Below are 18,934 nucleotides of genomic sequence, written 5' to 3' on the forward strand. Positions count from 1 at the left end.
ATCATGGGGAATGTGGAAGACAGAGGGATGGAGGAGGAGGAAAAAGAGGAATGTGAAGGGGAAACCTTGGATAGGTACAAGCTCCTCTTTCTCTTGGATCCATACCTGTACCAGGTCGCTGAACTGTGCCACAGTAAGCACAATGAAATTGCCAACTCCAATTGTCAACAACCAGGCCGCCTGGAGCACAGATTTCATGCTAGAGGGAGCCTAGAGAGGACACAAGTTTGTCAGTAAACGAAATCCCTACACCACCCTCATGCCCCATGCGTCTATCCAGAAAAATTCTTCCACAAAAGTTTCCAGATTCAACTTTTCCCACTGAGTTCAGCTATCACATTGATTCAAGGGGTATTAATTATGTTAATAGTAATAACAGAATGGAGCTCTTATTAAATATTTTAACTCAGATTATATAATCTTCATTACAACCCTAAGAGCTAAGTTCTACTAATATTCTTATTTTATACATAAGAAATAACACTAGAGAAATGATTATTCACTTACTCAAGATTACACGAAGGGTTGTGCAGCCAAAATTTGAACATAGGAAGTTTGACTCCACAGCCCTTATTCTTAATTTTTAAGTATCTTTCCCTAGATATCAAATACCATGATCTTGGGAATCAAGATGACTCTCTGTTAAGGATCATGTATAAGGAATCTAGGGCCAAAATATATGAAGGTCTTGGGCCAGGTCACATACCTATTTAAGGCAGTGCCAGGAAAATAATTCACCATCTTCTAAAGCCCTATCTCCACCTCCATTTCCCACTTGCAAAAACCTACCTGAGAATAAGAAAATTCAAGTCCTGTGACAGAGAACATGACCTCCCCAGCTGTCACCAGCACATATTGTGGTAGCTGCCATGCAATGGATATTTTGCTGGCTGGAATGTCTTCTGTCTTCCAAGCATGGGGACCCTGATGGGTGCTCTTAGTGAGGGAAAGAAGAAATTGGTTTGTCAGTAGTCTCAAGTAAATATTCCTTACCTACAGCATTCTATGATCTTATATCCATCCCATCTTTATATTTTCATCCTTTTGCTACCTTCAAGAGATTGAGCAATTGCTACAGTTTCAGGGTTGTTGTTTTTTTTTGTTTGTTTTTTGTTTTTTGTTTTTTTGGAAATTTCTTTTGGTAACACTGCACTCACTTGCCTGACTTCGGATACTGACATTAATATAGTCCTTAAATGGCAAAATATTTTGTTATTGTATGTCAAAATGACAAATAATCTTTGTTTTCTTAGGGCCATAATGAGACTGAAGGAGACTATGTCACCTCATAGCAATGACTCAAGATATATTAGTTCTTCCATTTTCCCAGACCATGTACCTGCTGCCAATGATATCTCTTTTTATGTCCCATATGGAGACCTCAGTCATAAAGTCACTAGAATCTATCATCTTACACTAGAAATAAGTATGTGATCCTATCTTGCTACAAAATCTTCTTTGGATTCCAGGATAGACACAGACATAGATACAACTACATGGTAGGAGCGTGCGGGGGTGGCCATGAGCTACTTACATTAGTAATAACAAACAGATAAGCTGCACCAAAGTTTAGTAGACCTAAATTCAGTGAAAAGTCATCATCTTCTGTTTTACAATGCACCGCAGGGTATCTGGAACAGGAGGAGTTTAGGTTAGAATAAACATCACAGCTTAGAAAAGTACCCCATTATCACAGGAAAGAGTGATCTCATCTCTTTATTGATGGTGAATCAAGCAGTGAAACCACCCATTTCTCTTAAAGAGAGAATTCTCAAGGAGTAAATTATTTTCATGCCAGATTTTTCTACCCCTGGTCTGAAAAACTGTTTGTCTGGTATCTTTTTTTAACTTAAACCTGAATAAAGAAGGCACAAATCATCTTCTTTTGTGGACACCAGGCTCTTAAGTCTTATTAATTTTTCTCAGCATAAAATGGTGAACCCTAAAGGATAAGCCTGAAATACTGATGTGCCAGTAGGCAATACCAAAGGATAGAAGTGGGAGTCCATAATAAACTTTGCAAACCTCCCAGAGATGGGCCTTATTAACTCTACAGTATGGCCTTCATGGCAATCATGATCTCAATATACCTGTGTAGAGAAAGGTGAGACTAAGGGAAGGAGGCAAGGGTCAAAAAAAGAGCTGGAGTCTGTGTATACTCAAGATTAGCCAAAATATACTTACTATCTTGATATACCACCACCTATATGCAAAGAACGCATTTTAAAATTTGTTGATGAAAGTAAAATGTCCCAAGGGTAATGAATGTACTTACTCTCCTATCTGTACAGTTCTGTAAGCAGACACACCATAGTCTTCACCAACATTAAGTGAGATATCTGTGCCCAGGTTGATGTTTACCTCTTTATGCAAAGTGTTTAGGAACCTAAGGGTAGAGACATGGTTACAGATCAGACAAACCTTCCCAAGCAACAACACATGATAAAAGGGTAGGGGCCTTTTCTTTTGTTTGTCATTATATCCCAGTGCTTAGAACAGTGCCTGGTACATAAAGGGTACATCATGTGTATTGTTAACTGAATGAATGAATCAACTCAAATGTAAAAAGTACCAGTAGTCTTAGCTGTCCCTAACGTTCTCATTCCTAAGGGAATAGCTCTCTATCTGCCATACCCTCACCTGATCTCTAGCTGGATGGACACTATCATGATCACCCATGGCAGTCTGAGCTTCCTCACTAATCCAGCTTAGGTGCATCCAATATCTTTCCCTCTTATAATGGTGGGATTCGTCAACTGATACTCCATTAAGAAAAATGATTATGTGCATATAAATATATACCAGTATGCTCAAACCTCAGAGGGAAGGTAGGGGAGGGTGGGGGTAAGGGGAAGAGATCAACCAAAGGACTTGTATGCATGTATATAAGCCTAACCAATGGACACAGACACCAGGAGAGTGGGGGCGGGGGTGGCAATGCGGGGATAAGGACACATATGTAATACCTTAATCAATAAAGAAAATAAAAACCTGGGCCCCTGGATCCGGGTGAGCCTGGGTCCCGGGTCCGGGCGAGGCCGCGGGCCCCTGGATCCGGGTGAGCCTGGGCCCCGGGTCCGGGCGAGGCCGCGGGCCCCTGGATCCGGGTGAGCCTGGGCCCCGGGTCCGGGCGAGGCCGCGGGCCCCTGGATCCGGGTGAGCCTGGGCCCCGGGTCCGGGCGAGGCCGCGGGCCCCTGGATCCGGGTGAGCCTGGCCCCGGGTCCGGGCGAGGCCGCGGGCCCCTGGATCCGGGTGAGCCTGGCCCCGGGTCCGGGCGAGGCCGCGGGCCCCTGGATCCGGGTGAGCCTGGCCCCGGGTCCGGGTGAGGCCGTGGGCCCCTGGATCCGGGTGAAGCCGTGCCCCTGGGTCCGGCCGAGACCAAACCAGAGGGAGTCAGACCTGCATTACCACCATTTGTCCACCATCCAGAGCTGAGGGGTCAGTGCCGACATGTACTCATAAGGAACTGGTGGACATTGATATTGGGTCTCAAAAGAACTGTTGGTCCAGAAAGAAACTCACTACAGACTGATTCATTTGCCTGTCAGCATAACTATTATTGCTCGTCGCACATTCAATTCTTATAAGTATATCTCTAGTGACACATGATTTCGCTCATCTAGGGGAAATGACGAACAACATGGACTGATGAACAAGAACAGAACCAGAAACAAGGAGGCACCGATCGGACTATCGGGCCTCAGAGGGAGGATAGGGGAGGGTGGGGGGAAGGGGGAGAGATCAACCAAAGGTCTTGTGTGCATGCATAAGAGCCTAACCAATGGTTAAGTTCAACAGGGGGTTGGGGCATCCATGGGGAGGGGTGTGGGATGGGAATGGGGGGATGAGGACAAATATGTGACACCTTAATCAATAAAGAAATTAAAAAAAAAAAGAAAAAAAAGAAAAGAAAAACCTGATTCTTTGTCTTCTTATAAACTATTTGACTTATGCAAACTCAGACTCCCAGCCCATAATAGGTCATCATTGTTTTGGAGTCTGCAGACAATCCTGGACTCTTCTAGAATGATCTTTTTAGTCATCTGAATCTAGGCCTGTAAGTATGGGTTTTAGATACATTTCTATTTTGATAGCTTGTGCTTTTGTCTTTGGCCCATGGGATAAAAAGATAAATTCTCTCTAGAATCCTTAATGTTGACTCCTGGACTTTTTAAATAATCCTGCACTAATCTAGAAATTTCCCCTTCCATCCCTTCTGAAAGTTCCTGTGGCTCTCCAACCCAGGAAAGTCCTATCAACTCTTAACAGCAACCACCTAATCTTGATGGCCATAGGCACATGCATCTGTCCATTTCATGTCAGATTCCTGCCACAGAAAGCAGGTGACCTCTTTAGTGCCCCATCTCTGTAACTGTCCCAGGCTGTCTGACAAGACATTCAGACTTTTCTGAATTCACAACCAAGTCTTTTTTACTCCAAATATATCACCTTTAATTACACCAAGATGCCTCTATAAGTTTAAAATAAAAACTATACTTTAAAAACACAGTAAAAAGAGATGCTCAACTACCAACAATGAAGCATTATTTGCTTACATCTAAATTTCTCTCTGGTCATCAGAAAGAGGAAAGTACTGAGTTACTTTCCTGAGAACAAGATAAGTGGATAAAATTCAGTATAGGAAATGTATGCATCAGAGCACAGGAGACATACACAAGATACACGGTCATCTTTGAATGCCACATGGGAAAGCAAGCCTATCTGCTCTGTGTCCTGGAAAATGCCTTCTGACACCTATGCCCCTGACATTGCAGGAGAGAATCCCTGCGCAAGACAAGCAGAATGTTAGGACTCATTATCTGGAGCCCCTCAGATCAGAAGGGGCCCAAGATTCATGAGAAAAGAATGGCTTGGGATTTCCTTGACATCCAGACCTCACGGCTGTCATCCCATTGGTTGTTATGTTCTCCGCATCCTTCACCTTAAATAGAGGAGAGTAAAAATCAGTTACAGGTGACAACAGGGAACCAATAATCAGAAAATTTAATCATTAGGCATATCTTTGGTCAGCTATCAATGAGCCAGTCATCACACTCTAAGATAACAATTTGGAACCAAGACCACTCCTCAACTTACCATCATGCTGGAAACACTTTCCCCATCTTCTCGAATGATCAGACTGTACCATTTCTTCTCCTCCACAGAATGCTCAGTGTAGACAGACAAATTGTGATATTTCAGGTGAAAGTGAAAATCCTGGCTTTTTGTCTTCAGGTGAAGTTTGGAATAGTGTGGCATTTTCTGTAGAATGAAAAACCTGTCACACTCACCTTCTACCCCATTTTGGACATCATAATCTCATAGCTTCCCATGTGGGACCTCAACATTATCTGTTAAGCTAGTAATTCCATTTTTAGGAATATACCATAGGAGTAATTAGAGGGATGCATAAATATTCATGAGTAAGGATATTCATCATAGGATTTACATATTATAATACTTATCATTATAATAACTTCTGATTTTAAAATTGTTGCCATTTTACAGATGCTTAAACTGAAGTTTAGAGATACAATAACTTGTTCAGGGTCTTGTAGCTAGGGAGTGACAGAACTGGAATTGGACGGGGACAGTTTGACGCCACAAATGCATGCTCCACAAATGCATAATATAGTTAGCCACTATATTATGCTGCTGCTTCGGTGCATAATCAGAATGTGTTTCTAATTCTTCCAAGTCCATATCTCACCTGAAAAGATTTGATGGACTCTGGCAACAAAGAATTATTGTCATCTCCTACCACTGTCACCTTCACCTCATCATCTGCCAGATTCAAGACTTGTAGGAAAATCTCTTGGGGACCTGGCTGGGGTGGAGCCATTTCCTTAGGACAGAGAACACATGTCAGAATCACTAACAAACAACCCTGTGGATACAAAGAGAACAGACATCTCAGTCCTATCTCTGATAGCCTAGTCCAGTGGTCGGCAAACTCATTAGTCAACAGAGCCAAATATCAACAGTACAACGATTGAAATTTCTTTTGAGAGCCAAATTTTTTAAACTTAAACTTCTTCTAATGCCACTTCTTCAAAGTAGACTCTCCCAGGCTGTGGTATTTTGTGGAAGAGCCACACTCAAGGGGCCAAAGAGCTGCATGTGGCTCGCGAGCCACAGTTTGCCGACCACGGGCCTAGTCCATCTAAGTCAGGATAACACAGTTTTCTCCCACTAAAGACCATTTGGCTTAGGAAACTCTGAAGTCAGTCTGGAGGGGGAAACACCAGCTCAATGCAGCAAGCACAGATCTCAGGTTAACAAACTTCATACTTTTTGACTCAGCTGTGGCCTCATACATCATTCCCCAATAGTGGCCATTCAATATGCCAAAGGGTATTTGTGTTAAGTATCTGGTAAGGTATCATATAAGCTAGTGTTTCCAAAGAGAGATTGTATACCTTGATATAAGTGTTTGGAAATTCCTTGACAAAATATTCTGAATCACTCAGGTGGGAACTGAGCCTCCTTTTCATTGCTGCTCTACCTCTGTACCTACTCATTTATCACAAATACTAGAGGCCCGGTGCACAAACCTCATGCATGGGGTGGGGGGAGAGCTGTCCCTCAACCCGGCCTGCACCCTGTCCAATCTGGGACCCCTTGGGGGATGTCCGGCTGCCGGTTTAGGCCCGATAGCTGCAGGATCAGGCCTAAACTGGCAGTCAGACATCCCTCTCACAATCCAGGACCGCTGGCTCTTAACTGCTCACCTGCCTGCCTGCCTGATTCCCCCAACCATTTCTGCCTGCCAGCCTGATTGCCCCCTAACCGCTCCCCTGCTGGCCTGATTGAAGCCTAACTGCTCCCTTGCTGGCCTGATCATCCCCAACTGCCCTCCCCTGCCAGCCTGATTGCCCACAACTGCCCTTCCCTGCTGGCCTGATTGCCCACAACTGCCCTCCCCTGCCACGACCCGCCTCCTCCACCAGGACCGCCTCCTCTGAGTGAGGTGGCGGAGACGCCGGGACCGGCCTCCTCCACACCATGCAGAGCTGCAGGACCCCCAGGCCTCATCATGAGGAGCAGCCACCCTGGGAGCAGTTAGGCATCCCTGCCTCCACTGTGTGCGTGGCCATCTTGTGGTGGCCATCTTGTGATGATATCGCATGAGGGCGTGACGCCACCTAGGCTTTTATTATATAGGAGGAGTTATGCACCTTCTTTCAAACAGGTACTATGCTAGGTCCCGGGGAATCAGAAGAGTGAACAAGATAAATAAGGCCCTGTACTCATGGAGCTTAAGATTTATTGAACTCACATTAATTTTTGTCTCTACAACTGCCACAACTGCAAATGCCAGGCACGCTAGGATCATACCAACAGCCATTTTCCTAAGTGATCTGCAGAGGAGAGGGAGAGACATTTATATCTAAACTTTAGAGTTTAAAGGATAAAATCCAACCCCCCATTAAAGACCAATTACTTTCCAAAGTATTTCCTAGAACTCCCCTTCACACATCTTTTCTTCTCCCTTTACTTGAGTCACACTGAATGGTTCTTTGTAATGCACCACATTCCCCACATCTACCTTTGTTTATATTTTTTCTATCCATCATTTCATAATAACAAAAATAATAGTATGCAGTCAGATTAATTGAACATTCACCATATGCCAGGCACTATATATTATTACTTCATTTTCCTCTTGTTCAGAAGTTTTTCTTGACCCTGGCAGCAGACTTCTCTAACACTTCCCTGGCACTTTGCTCCATTATTAGGGCACCTAACATATTTTACCTCATGTAATAATTATATGGCACACGTTCCACCTCCTTATTAAACAGTAAACTTCTTGAGGGCAAGATTTGTGCTTTTACATTTGCATGACTTGGTGCTGAACCCACTTCAATGAATGAGTAAATGATAAAAGGCCATTTGAATATGGTAAAGTGGTCATTCAATGGAAATTGCTATTAAATCGGGAATTAGAAGAGGCTTAAAACACTTCTCTGTCAAACTGAACAACAAATAAAAAACACTTCTATGCAAGAAAGCAGTAAATAGGGACCATTCTATCCCCACTCTTACCAGGTCCCCTTACTTGTTTTATAGGGACAATGGGAGATTTAAAGGGATTCATTGTCATCAAAGGCTTTAGACTTCTTTGAAGAGGCAACATTCAAGAACAAAGCAAAACATTGGTTTAGGAGACCACTCTCATATACTCTTGAGTTTCCATGAAACTTAGACATACCCCTTCAACATTGCACAGTTCAGTCAGCAGTAATGGCTTAGACTCCCTACAATAAGAATTAATTCGTTCTAATTCCCATCCTCTGGTATGAACGGTGTGTAGTCTAACGTGGGTAAATAGAACCAGAAAAGAAACTATAAACCAAAACAAGTCATCACTAAGTCGAAAACTACTGACATTGAATCTTTATCAAACGGGGCAAAGATTGAGTCAGTCTGGAGGGATACAGGCATAATGAGCACTTACGAGAAGTTAATTCCACACTTGGAGACCAGAGGATAAATGACAAGGTCAAACAATGGGATGAAGATAAGAACCAGGAGGGGATTTAGTACCTGTAATACCATGGTAAAAAAAAGATTAGTTACAAGTGTTCTCCTATCATAAGTGTGAGCATGTGCTCTTACTTGCTTTTGCGCATCCTTTCTTACATCCAAAGACACTTTTCTCATACAAAGTACAAAATGATTCCATATCTCTTAGTCTCTCTACACCTAAGACTCTATTTCCCTTGCATAGCACCTTAGTTTCCAGATATCCCAAGGAACCAGTTTTACTCTGAACCTGTTTTTCTGTCAGTCAATTGGATGTTCCCATTTTCACTTGTCATCTCCATTTCCACAGCCCAAAGGAAAATGTCATGACCAGGAGAAACAGAAGGAAGAATTGGGGATTATTGAACAAAGGGTTAAAAAAAAGAACTAAGAGTTACCAAAGAACAGAGATTCTGACTTCGTTGCTCATACAACAAAGCCTTCTACTTTCTTTGACAACATTTCCATTATACTGTGCCAGGAAAAAAAAGTCCAATGCTTATACTTTTCCTGTGAGCTCAAAACTTACTCTCCCTGGAGTTGAGCAGGAGCTACTTGCTTAACAGAAGATGTAAAAGAGAAGTGTGGAGCTTAAGGAGAACATTTTCATCCCTATGCTTAGCACTCTTCAGCATACAAGGAAAAATAACATCAAATTATAGTTGGCAATCCTAATACTACAGGTAGAGGTATAAATGAGGAAAGAAACTTTGTAGTTCCCATGACTACAAAGAAGTGCCCTACCTGCATCTGGTCCGGCTGAAGCACAATAAAACCCTGAAACATTATAATAAATTAAATTTAGAGGTGGCTAAAGACAAGAAAAGCCTAAATCAACAATCTTGGTAATTAACAGGCAATAAACATACTAGTAAGTTAAAATTCACCAGGTCTTTGGTTCAGCCACTATCCTGCTTGTAATGATATGTGGGCTGAAGAGAGTGTTAATGGCTTCAGGTTATTTGCTAGTACATTCTATGTACTATACTTTCCTTAACCTAGGAGAGAATAGTCAGTGTGTTTTTATTCATCTCAGTAACTGCAGTTGTGGGTAGTAATTATGTGAAGGACAAGCTATCTGGTTTAGGGTAAAGATTCCCACTGATACACAAGAGTTCTCCAGGGGGTCAACAGGAGGGCAATCATGGTAAATCCTGGACAACCAGAGGAAGGAAAAAGGTAAAATTATATTTGACAGGCTGCAAAGAGGCTGGCTAATAAGACCCTACCCTCTTCACAACTGTGATGGCAGAAAAATAAGACAATAATCCAGAAAGTGGAATAATTGAGAGCAGAGATGGAACTTTATGTGAGTTTGCCAAATAATGGAGGTTGGAAAAAGAGATAAAATGCTTACAACTTTCCCAATTTTTCCATATCCATGTACAAAATATTCCATATGCAGGTCCCCTGCTGTGAATCTTGACTGCGATGGGGCCAGTCGTGTACTAGCACCATAAAACCTGCCTCTGCTGTGCGGGGCAGGCTTAGATGGAAGAAAACCATCACTATCCCAGGCCTGTACCCCTTTGCTATCCTCTCCATACTTCCTTGTACACTTTTAAACCTTTCCCAATCATCTGTTCCTGATTTCTAAAGGTAAGATTCTGGTTTTTATTTCTAGACTAGATTTTTTTATTTTGCCTACTCAGAGTCTGCATGCTAAAGGCACCTGTCTTAGGACCTTAAGTCCATATTCAGGCAAAAACACAAAGAAATTAATTTTTCCCAAATATGGATTATAAAGAAAATAACAGACTTCTCTGGAAAAACTTCAACTCACCAAATTCCTGTTCATCCTGGTGGCTTGCAAGGTCCATCGTGAACCCTAGGGCAGATGGATGCCGTTAGGAGAAATCCCTTTTCTGAAATGTAGTTATAAGTGTCCCTTTTTTTTTGAAAGCCCCTACCCTGGAAGAGGGGGGCTTTCAAAAGAAGTATTCTTACCTGCTGTTCCAAAAGAGCCCAGAACATGGGCAATGGGATATAGAGGAATAGTATCCTGGTCAGTGCCTTCACATCCATAATGAGCTGCTTCTGCAACACAAGGGAAAGGAGGAACAGGCTAACTTGGTAGGCATGGTTTTCATGCTTGGAGTAGAGGTAGCCCAGAACAGTAAGAGAGGAGGTTAAATGCCGCAGGAGGGAATCGGTTTGGATATCGGGAGAGATGTTACAGAGATATTTATAAGATATTTCTGAAACGCCAACTTACTGGGTATTTCTCAGCTGCCCAGTCCAGCCAGTGCTGTCGCTTTGGAATGTCCCCAGAACGGTTCTTGAAACGGTTGGAAATAGCAAACTAGGGCAGAGCATAGACCTCAGAGGAGAGACAAAAAGAAACCATCCCCTACCTTTTTCAATTCATCATCCCTTCTCTGAAACAGACAGACTTCAAGTGACTTATTCCAACGCTTTGATTTAATCAGACACTGAATTTCAAAATATTTCAGATACAATTTTATTTATTCTTATGTCTTTTAAAAATTTAATTTCATTTCCATCATCATTTATTCTCCCTATACTCTTTTCCACCTCCACCCTCCTCCACCCCACAGCCACCACACTGTTGTTCGTGTCAAACAGTTCTTTCTCTCATTTTCTCTTTTTTGCTCAATTCCTCCACCCCACCCCCACTTTCCCCTACTGCCAACAGCTGTCATCCTGCTCTGATTGCTATTTCACTTAGCATAACGTTCTCCAGGTCCATCCATACTGTCACAAAGGGTAACATTTTCTTCTTTTTCACGGCTGAGAAGTATTACATTTTGTAAATGTACCATTGCTGTTTTATCCACTCATCTACTGATGGACACTTATAACTACATTTCAGAAGATTTTTTTTCCAAATTAAAAAATGATTACTTTTTTTTTTTTTTTTTTTACTTAGTAGTTACGTAGGGGCACAGAGGAAGACTGAGTAATCTCAGTTTTCCAAAAGGCACAGATGTAGAACAGAGGTCACTGAGAAAAATGTATGTCTATGTTTGAAGGTCTCTATGCTCAGCATAGCATCTCTTTGTCTTTGATTGAAAAAGGCAGATAAACAATTCATGGACTTACCCAGATACATTTGATAACTTGAGTCACTATGTTTCCTTCTGGAGGTGTTTTTTTGTACATTTTGCTTCCCATTGCAAACACAACTGAAGGTGATACACAAACAAGGTTCTTAGCTTCTCATTCAGCACATTCAGTACCCAAGGCTAAGGACAGACTGCTGATGTGTAGGAGTGACTGGCAGATCATCTCATCAAGGGAGGAACCTCACTTAACACTTCCTGACTTGAGAGTTATACAAGTTATACAAAGAATTAAATGGTCAATTGTTAAAAGAGATGTCTGTTGAGACATTTCTGTAATCACAGAAATGGAGGTCATCTTTGAGTTCTCACTCTTCTTTCTCGATCTCCACAAAAATCTGATGTTACCAGCTTTCATTGATCCTCTTGCTTCAGTCGGCCACCTCTTTTCCACTGCCATTGCTACAACTCTTATTTGACCTCACAGCTTCTACCCTGGGTTATTAAAATGGCCACCATCTAGTTCCTCAGTCCCTGGTCTATTCTTCCCTTATCTGGTGCCAAATTAAAACTTTCTTTTCAGGGCCTACCTAATAAACCCGAGCCCCTGGCATGAAATATCATCCCAAATTAATTATTGTCTTGATGGTTATTATTATTGCTAACTATCTATTGAAGGTTTATTCTTATATGTAAAGTGTTAAGCATTTTACATACATGAACTGATATAACCTGACAAAATATGTACTACTCTCTCCACTTTACACATGAAGAAATAGAAGGTTAGAGAAATTAAGCACCAGGTACAAGGTTACAAAGCTAGAAGTTGCTAGAAACTGCAATTTAGACCTGAGGCCTGTCTGATTTAAAAATCTATGCTCTTAAACATCAGAAAGCTTCTCATTCACTCATTCTTGCATTAAACATTGTGCTAGATAATACTAGGAATAAAGTTTAAAAAAAAAAAAGACGTGGCCTCTGTCCACAATGTAGCTCACCTCAGCTTACCATTTCCCACTTTATGTTTCATTACAGAGAGTAATGCTCTAACCACTATTCATCATTCCTACAAAAAATTCTCTTCTCTACTATTTCTGTTCTTAAGCTTATTCTTTTCCCTTAATCTACATTTTTGTTCTTTAAGCACATCTCCTCAGCTAATTGTAGACACATTTTATTTTCTTACTTTTCCTTATACTTTCCAAATAATCAGCGATGAGCTGATAATACTTTTATAATTATAAAGTGCTTTTGATTAAAGTTTATTAAATTTAGCTAAAATCAGTGGGGAGACTGCAGCTTAGATGTACTTTCCTCCTCAAGGGATTTTCCTGCTCCAGCAAGATGTCCCTCTAGCAGATCATTTACCAAAGATGCCTTGTCAGTAGCATTTTCCAATATCCTTACACACGAGAATGCCTAAATCACCTTAATTTTACTGACCTTAACTTTTTGATTTCTCCATTCCTCTCTGTCAGATTCACGCTACCACCTTTTCTTTATTCATCCTTCGTTTCCCCCATGCTCCTCCAAATAGCACTCTTTACCAACTATAACCTTCTTATTGTTGATAGAAAAAAAATTGGTTCAGGAAAAGAATGCTAATTCTGGGAGACAAATGGGAAAATAAAGAGGTATCTAGACAAGAGGAAGATTGTGGATAGAGAATAAACTGCCCCAGAGGCTGAGAATAATCCTAGAAAGAGGCTGGGAATCTCAGGAATTCCAATCTCAATAGTGACATTGGAATGATGAAAGGAAGGCCAGGTAATCAACTCAAAAAGGTCACATTTAAATTTCAAGGCTACTTCTAAAGAAGATGAGTAGGGACCTTGAGTTTCTAGTATCTTCTCCTCGTGGATGTAAGAAATGTCCAAATCTGTAGGGAATGGTATAAGTTCATTTGAGCCAAACTGATGACAATGCCAGGAAGCAAGATTTCAAATGCTCTGGAGAATGACAGTCATGTGGTTTCTTATATACATTTGGAATTAAGAAGGGGACATAAAGAATCTTACGTAAAGATGGAGAAAGCAAGGCGGGGATTGGATTACAAGATAGTTAGCAAGATTATGTGCCCCTCTGAGGGTGGTTACACCTTTGAGGGGTCTGGGGGAAGAGGCATTTCAAAATTGTATTAACCTAGGTCAGTGATGGGCAACCTTTTGAGCTTGGTGTGTCAAACTTCGCCAAAAAACTGAGCATAACTTGGGTAGTGTATCACTTTGAGGAAAAAACTAACTCCAAGACTCTAGTCACAAATGTTTCATCCTTGGCATGCGGCCGCCTCAGTGGCCGCGTGTCATCAGAAATGGCTACGCATGTCAGTGCTGACACGCGTGTCATAGGTTCGCCATCACTGACCTAGATGCACAAAAACAATGGACAGGGCTTGTGGAAGGCAAAGATAACATTTTTACTAAAGCAGTTATATGCCTGGCCAGTTAGGAATTTATGACCAGATAACTCTGGGAGGTTACTTTCAGTCACTGAACATGTCAGATTTATTATAGAACCCCTTTTCATCATATCCCTCTAGTAGATGACGTTGCCTCTATGTCTTGAAAATGGAAACTCCCCCATCTTCCTGCCATCAAACCTATTAATTCCTGTATCCACACTCATCTTCTCCTTCCTCCAGTTACGTGAAAGTAATGTTCTTCCTCCTGTACAAAGGTAATTCTGTCATGTGTGCTTTCATACTGATTTTATTATCTTCAACCTCTTTCTCTAATGGAGTCTCCCCAATAATATTCACACATGCTTCATACCCTCTCTTGACTCCATGTCACCTTTCAGCTATAAATACTGTTTTCCCTTTCCTACTTAAAATTTGGTGTATATATATATTTATAACATATATTATATATATATATATATATATATATATATATATATATATATATATATATATATGTTTCAGAGAGGAATGGAGAGGGAGAGAGAGAGAGAAACATCAATGATGAGAGAAAATCATTGATCAGCTACCTCCTGCATGCCCCCCACTGGGGATCCAGCCTGCAACCCAGGCATGTGCCCTGGCTAGGAATTGAACCATGACCTCCTGGTTCATAGGTAAATGCTCAACCACTGATCCATGCCAGCCAGGCCTCCCTTTCCTACTTCTTATTCACTTCCCAATCTTTTCCAATTAATTTTAAATCTCCACCAATTTGATGTCATCAAATCAATGACCTTCTTGTTGCTCTATTTAATGGACATTTTTTACCTTAACTCAATCTCTCACTCAGTGACATTTGTCACAGAATGATTTCCTTTCTTCTTAAAATCTCCTTGGTATCCAAGAGAGCACTACTGCCATTTTGGCCATTCCTTTTGTCTCATTTGTGAGCCTTTCCTCTTTGCCTATCTTTAAATGCTGGTGTTCCTCGGGGTTTTATCCTAGCCTTCTTTTTGCCTTATTCTTATTATCTCTTAGTTATTTTCACTATTTTCATGGCTTCATCGCTATCCTTATACTCATAGCTCCAGATATTTCTCTACAACCCAACATTTATTCTGAGCCCTAAACCTGTACTTACAAATAACTGCTTGGAACTCTATATGTTCCAACATCTAAAATGTAACATATTCAAAACTAAATTCATTGGAATTGCCCCAAACCTGTTCTCCCTCATTATTATCTTAGTTAATAACCCCACTCTCCACCCAGCTGCTCAAAGTCAGAACCCTCACTTCACATATTGAATCAATTCAAGTTTTATCAATTCTACCAAGTGAGACAAGGTGAGCTGAGTGAGGCATTCACCTTGAGCACAGAATTTAATGAAGTGCCAAAACTTCAGTAATCAAGATAAACAGTATTCTTCACTCACCTTTAACCCACCCTTTGCCCACATTATAGTTACTGAAAAATAATAATCTAACAATCATTCTTTTCTTCAAAATCTTTTTTTAGCTCTCCACTTTTCTCTCCTGATAAAGTTCTAATTCTTTAATTGCTTAAAGGCCTCTCATTAACTGGCTTCTGTCTATTTCTCTTCTTTATTTTTTCTCATTTATGCTCCAGGCAATCTGAATTCTTTTAATATCTTTGAATATGTCATACTAACTCTCACTTCCTTGTCTTACAGATACCATGTCCTATTTCTGTTTCACTTCCAATCTCTTCTTTGATTAATTGCTGTTAATTCTTTAGTTCTCCCCTTAGATGTCATTTCTTTAGGAAAACTTTTTTTGACCCTCAAAGTCTTAGTCAGACATCCCTCTTCTGTCTTCCTATAGCTTTTCATATAGTTCCCCAGTTGTGGCACTGACCATACTATTTTGTCTGCTTGTTTGTCCTTCTTACTGCTAGGCTATATAAGTTTTTTGAAAGCATGAACTGTAGTTGTCTCATGCACCAATGTGACCCCAGTATCTAGCACAGAATCTGACACATAATAGGTGCATTAAATAAATGTTTGTTGAATGAATAAATTTTCAAAAATTGATTAATTAAATTATAGTGAAAGGCCAGAGGATTAAGTTATTTATTAGTACCAAGAAAAGTGAAGCAGCTGACTAATAATGATAGCTATACTTGTTTAGCATTTCACAATTTATTTTTAAAATTTCCCTTGCAGCATCTCTTTTGGCCTCATAATTACTTTATATAAATATCATTATTAGACAATAATCCAGAGAAGAACACATAGTCCTAATCACTGGAAAACCAGGAAACTATTTGGGAAAATGTTTGGCTTCAAAAGGAGAAGGAAGCAGTATTATCATAGCTCTCCTGAAGAACACGTGCATTTCGTTGGAATTGGAATTGGAATCTGAGTGTTACTATTAGCCACCTCCCAGTAGAAAACAATCACACTGAACATTGTGAGTCTCTGGGCTCTTTCTCCTCTATTGAGTTCTTTATGTGTTTTGACTGGACATCTTCCAAGGGGGTGTTACCCAAAGGCTCAGAGTGAGAACAGGTTTCCAGGTCAGTGATTAGAAACAATCATGTCCAAATTTCTCATTAGATTGCATAAACTAAGCGACCGCTTTCCTCTTCCATTACTGGGTTCTTGATGGTAAAGAGAATGCCACTTGATCTAAGTTGCATGAGTCACCACCTACTTATCCAACTCCTCTTATTCTCTTTGCTCCTCATATTCTCAGTACTCCTTGGGAGAACTACAGAGCAGGGCAGAAACAGCTAAACCTAGAGGTGACTTTATAAGTCCCAAAGAATTAAATGTATCTTTCAATTACCAGATGAAATAAACTAGTTTGAGAGAAAGGGTTATATTCCTTGCTTCCCCAGATATTGTAATGTAGAGACGACACATAAGAATTACCTAGATATTTTAAAAAGTATAGATGCTCAGGCCCTAGTCCACAGAGAAACTAATTTAATTGGACCTACATCAAGCCCATGGCTCAGTTATTTTTTTTTAAAGCTCTCTAGGAATCTTCTTATTAGTTGTGTAACCTTGAGCACTTTTTTAAAAAGGTTTTTTACTTCAGTGAATTTATCTCCAATGTTTAGGGGAAACCCCTACAGTAACACCTACCTAAAAGAGTTAGTCTGAGGAATGGGTAAAATCATTTGTGTAAAGTGCTTACCCAATGCCTTACATTGGCAGGCATCAGTGGTCATTAGTTTCCTCAGCCCCACTAGACTTACCAAGAGCTATCAGCATAAGCAATCCTGGAATTCCAAAAGCCAGTGCGTAGCAATCTTCCCCGAAACACTGCACATCTCCTAAGAAAAAAAGTAATCCTGAATCTTGAGTCCTTGATGTTCTGCAAGCTCAAGTTTTTCAGGTTGTAGACGTAGACATCCACAATCTTTTTTGGGGGGTCAGAGAAATCAAGATTGAAAGAGATTATCTCAGGTTTTCAAGCCCTTATAAGAGGATGAACAGCAAGAAGTCTTGGACAGATTTTTGTCTGGCTGAGTAAAGCTTTATAGAGGGCCCCTCTGAAAAGATTCTAACCTCTTAGCATGGGTGTGACAAATGTAGAAATCAAGCTCCCTGCATTGATGGAGAGGTAGAAGACTGAGAAGTATCTAGTCCGTTCCTGTTCCTGAAACAAATAGGAAACATTATCAGTTCAATATAACTCTTAGCTGCACTCTACCCAATGTTCATATTCAGCTGGAAGTACATATACTTAGACTTGAGGCCTGTCTGACCATATACAAACATTTACCCATCTTTCAAACATACACCTGGCTCACCACATACAAACATTTACCCATCTTTCAAACCCTAGTTTAAACACGCATCTTTAACATTCTTTTACCCCTTTACCGGACCAAAAATAATCATCCTGTATACTATGCCACTACTGTGTTCTATATACTAGATATATAATAGTATACCTATTATAATATTATTTTTTATTAAATGTCTGTTTCTTTCAGTAGGTTGTGAGTTCCTTTAGGACAGAAATGTGTTACTCATTTCTGTAATCCCCACTGTCTTCCATAATACCTGCATATATTATAGACTAAATAGATATTTATTGACCAAATTAAGCAAATGATTGATTGAGTTAAAGAAAATGTTTTGTGGAATGTGTGGCAGGACTAGCATTAGAACATAGGACAGCGAAGTAAACTGCTGATCACATAATTTACCTAGTGCTTATGGGAAGTCTGCCAGACAGTATAAAAGGAAGCCCATGGCTGATGAAAACCTGGAGATGGGTTTATCCTATGATTAAATATCTTTGTGAAACAGTTACCAAATGAAGCAATTTTCAAATAAAGTTGCTAATGCTTTATTCATTGCGTACTGCTCTGCTTCATTTTGGTACCCCACATCTTTTTCTGACACGGAACAATCTGTCCTTCCCATTTTCTATTTTACAGTGTATTTCACTTCTTCTTCTGCTCCCTACTTAAACCTTATTTCACACACATATTTGTATAGTTCATAATGTACAGAATCCCACTTGCCAAAGTTTTGTTATTTCTCCAAATTCAGTAAGCAGTTATGAACTCTGGACCCCCAGACATATAAAGAATACCAAATGATCGCTAAAATGGTCTGAAGGATAGAAGACTATTTGAGTTAAGACCACAGGAAGACAAGACACAGAGAGACAACAGAGAGAGAAAAACTAGAAGCATGATAAATAGCTATAGAAGAGGGAATATATACATGAAGACAGACCAAAAAAGAAAACTGAGAGCAAAAAACAAAGCCAGAAAATTCAGCTGATCTAAGAATAGACAGTTCCCCTTGCTTAGTTGTCACTACTTCCTTATCCAAGCTCAATTTTACTTCTTTTATACTGTTTTCCCCCCATTGACAATGTAAAGTATTTAGGAAAAGAGACAATGATCATCCATACCAGTGATTTTCAAACTTTTTCATCTCATGGCACACATAAACTGCTAAAATTACTAAAATTCTGCAGCACACCAAAA

The 18,934-nt window shown here is 40.4% G+C and overlaps 1 protein-coding gene across 2 annotated transcripts in view; it reads right to left on the reverse strand.

The window, feature by feature from the left end:
* Positions 1–18,934, reverse strand: part of SLC15A2 (solute carrier family 15 member 2) — a 31,552-nt gene that overhangs the window by 1,579 nt on the left and 11,039 nt on the right. The window contains exons 6-21 of one of the 2 annotated variants that reach the window (XM_079767115.1): positions 17,493–17,583; positions 17,180–17,257; positions 11,594–11,676; positions 10,746–10,832; positions 10,478–10,567; positions 10,314–10,358; positions 9,275–9,307; positions 8,463–8,551; positions 7,281–7,362; positions 5,712–5,846; positions 5,099–5,263; positions 4,897–4,943; positions 2,276–2,386; positions 1,535–1,631; positions 790–936; positions 106–210 (exon numbers count right to left, since the gene is read on the reverse strand). In XM_079767115.1, coding sequence (XP_079623241.1) covers positions 106–210; positions 790–936; positions 1,535–1,631; positions 2,276–2,386; positions 4,897–4,943; positions 5,099–5,263; positions 5,712–5,846; positions 7,281–7,362; positions 8,463–8,551; positions 9,275–9,307; positions 10,314–10,358; positions 10,478–10,567; positions 10,746–10,832; positions 11,594–11,676; positions 17,180–17,257; positions 17,493–17,583 — 1,485 coding nt within the window. The remainder of the gene's footprint in view (positions 1–105; positions 211–789; positions 937–1,534; positions 1,632–2,275; positions 2,387–4,896; positions 4,944–5,098; positions 5,264–5,711; positions 5,847–7,280; positions 7,363–8,462; positions 8,552–9,274; positions 9,308–10,313; positions 10,359–10,477; positions 10,568–10,745; positions 10,833–11,593; positions 11,677–17,179; positions 17,258–17,492; positions 17,584–18,934) is intronic. The other variant, XM_079767114.1, reaches the window with a different exon arrangement.

The sequence above is a fragment of the Cnephaeus nilssonii genome, assembly GCF_951640355.1.
Source record: "Cnephaeus nilssonii genome assembly, chromosome: 3".
Classification (NCBI taxonomy): Eukaryota; Metazoa; Chordata; class Mammalia; order Chiroptera; family Vespertilionidae; genus Cnephaeus; species Cnephaeus nilssonii.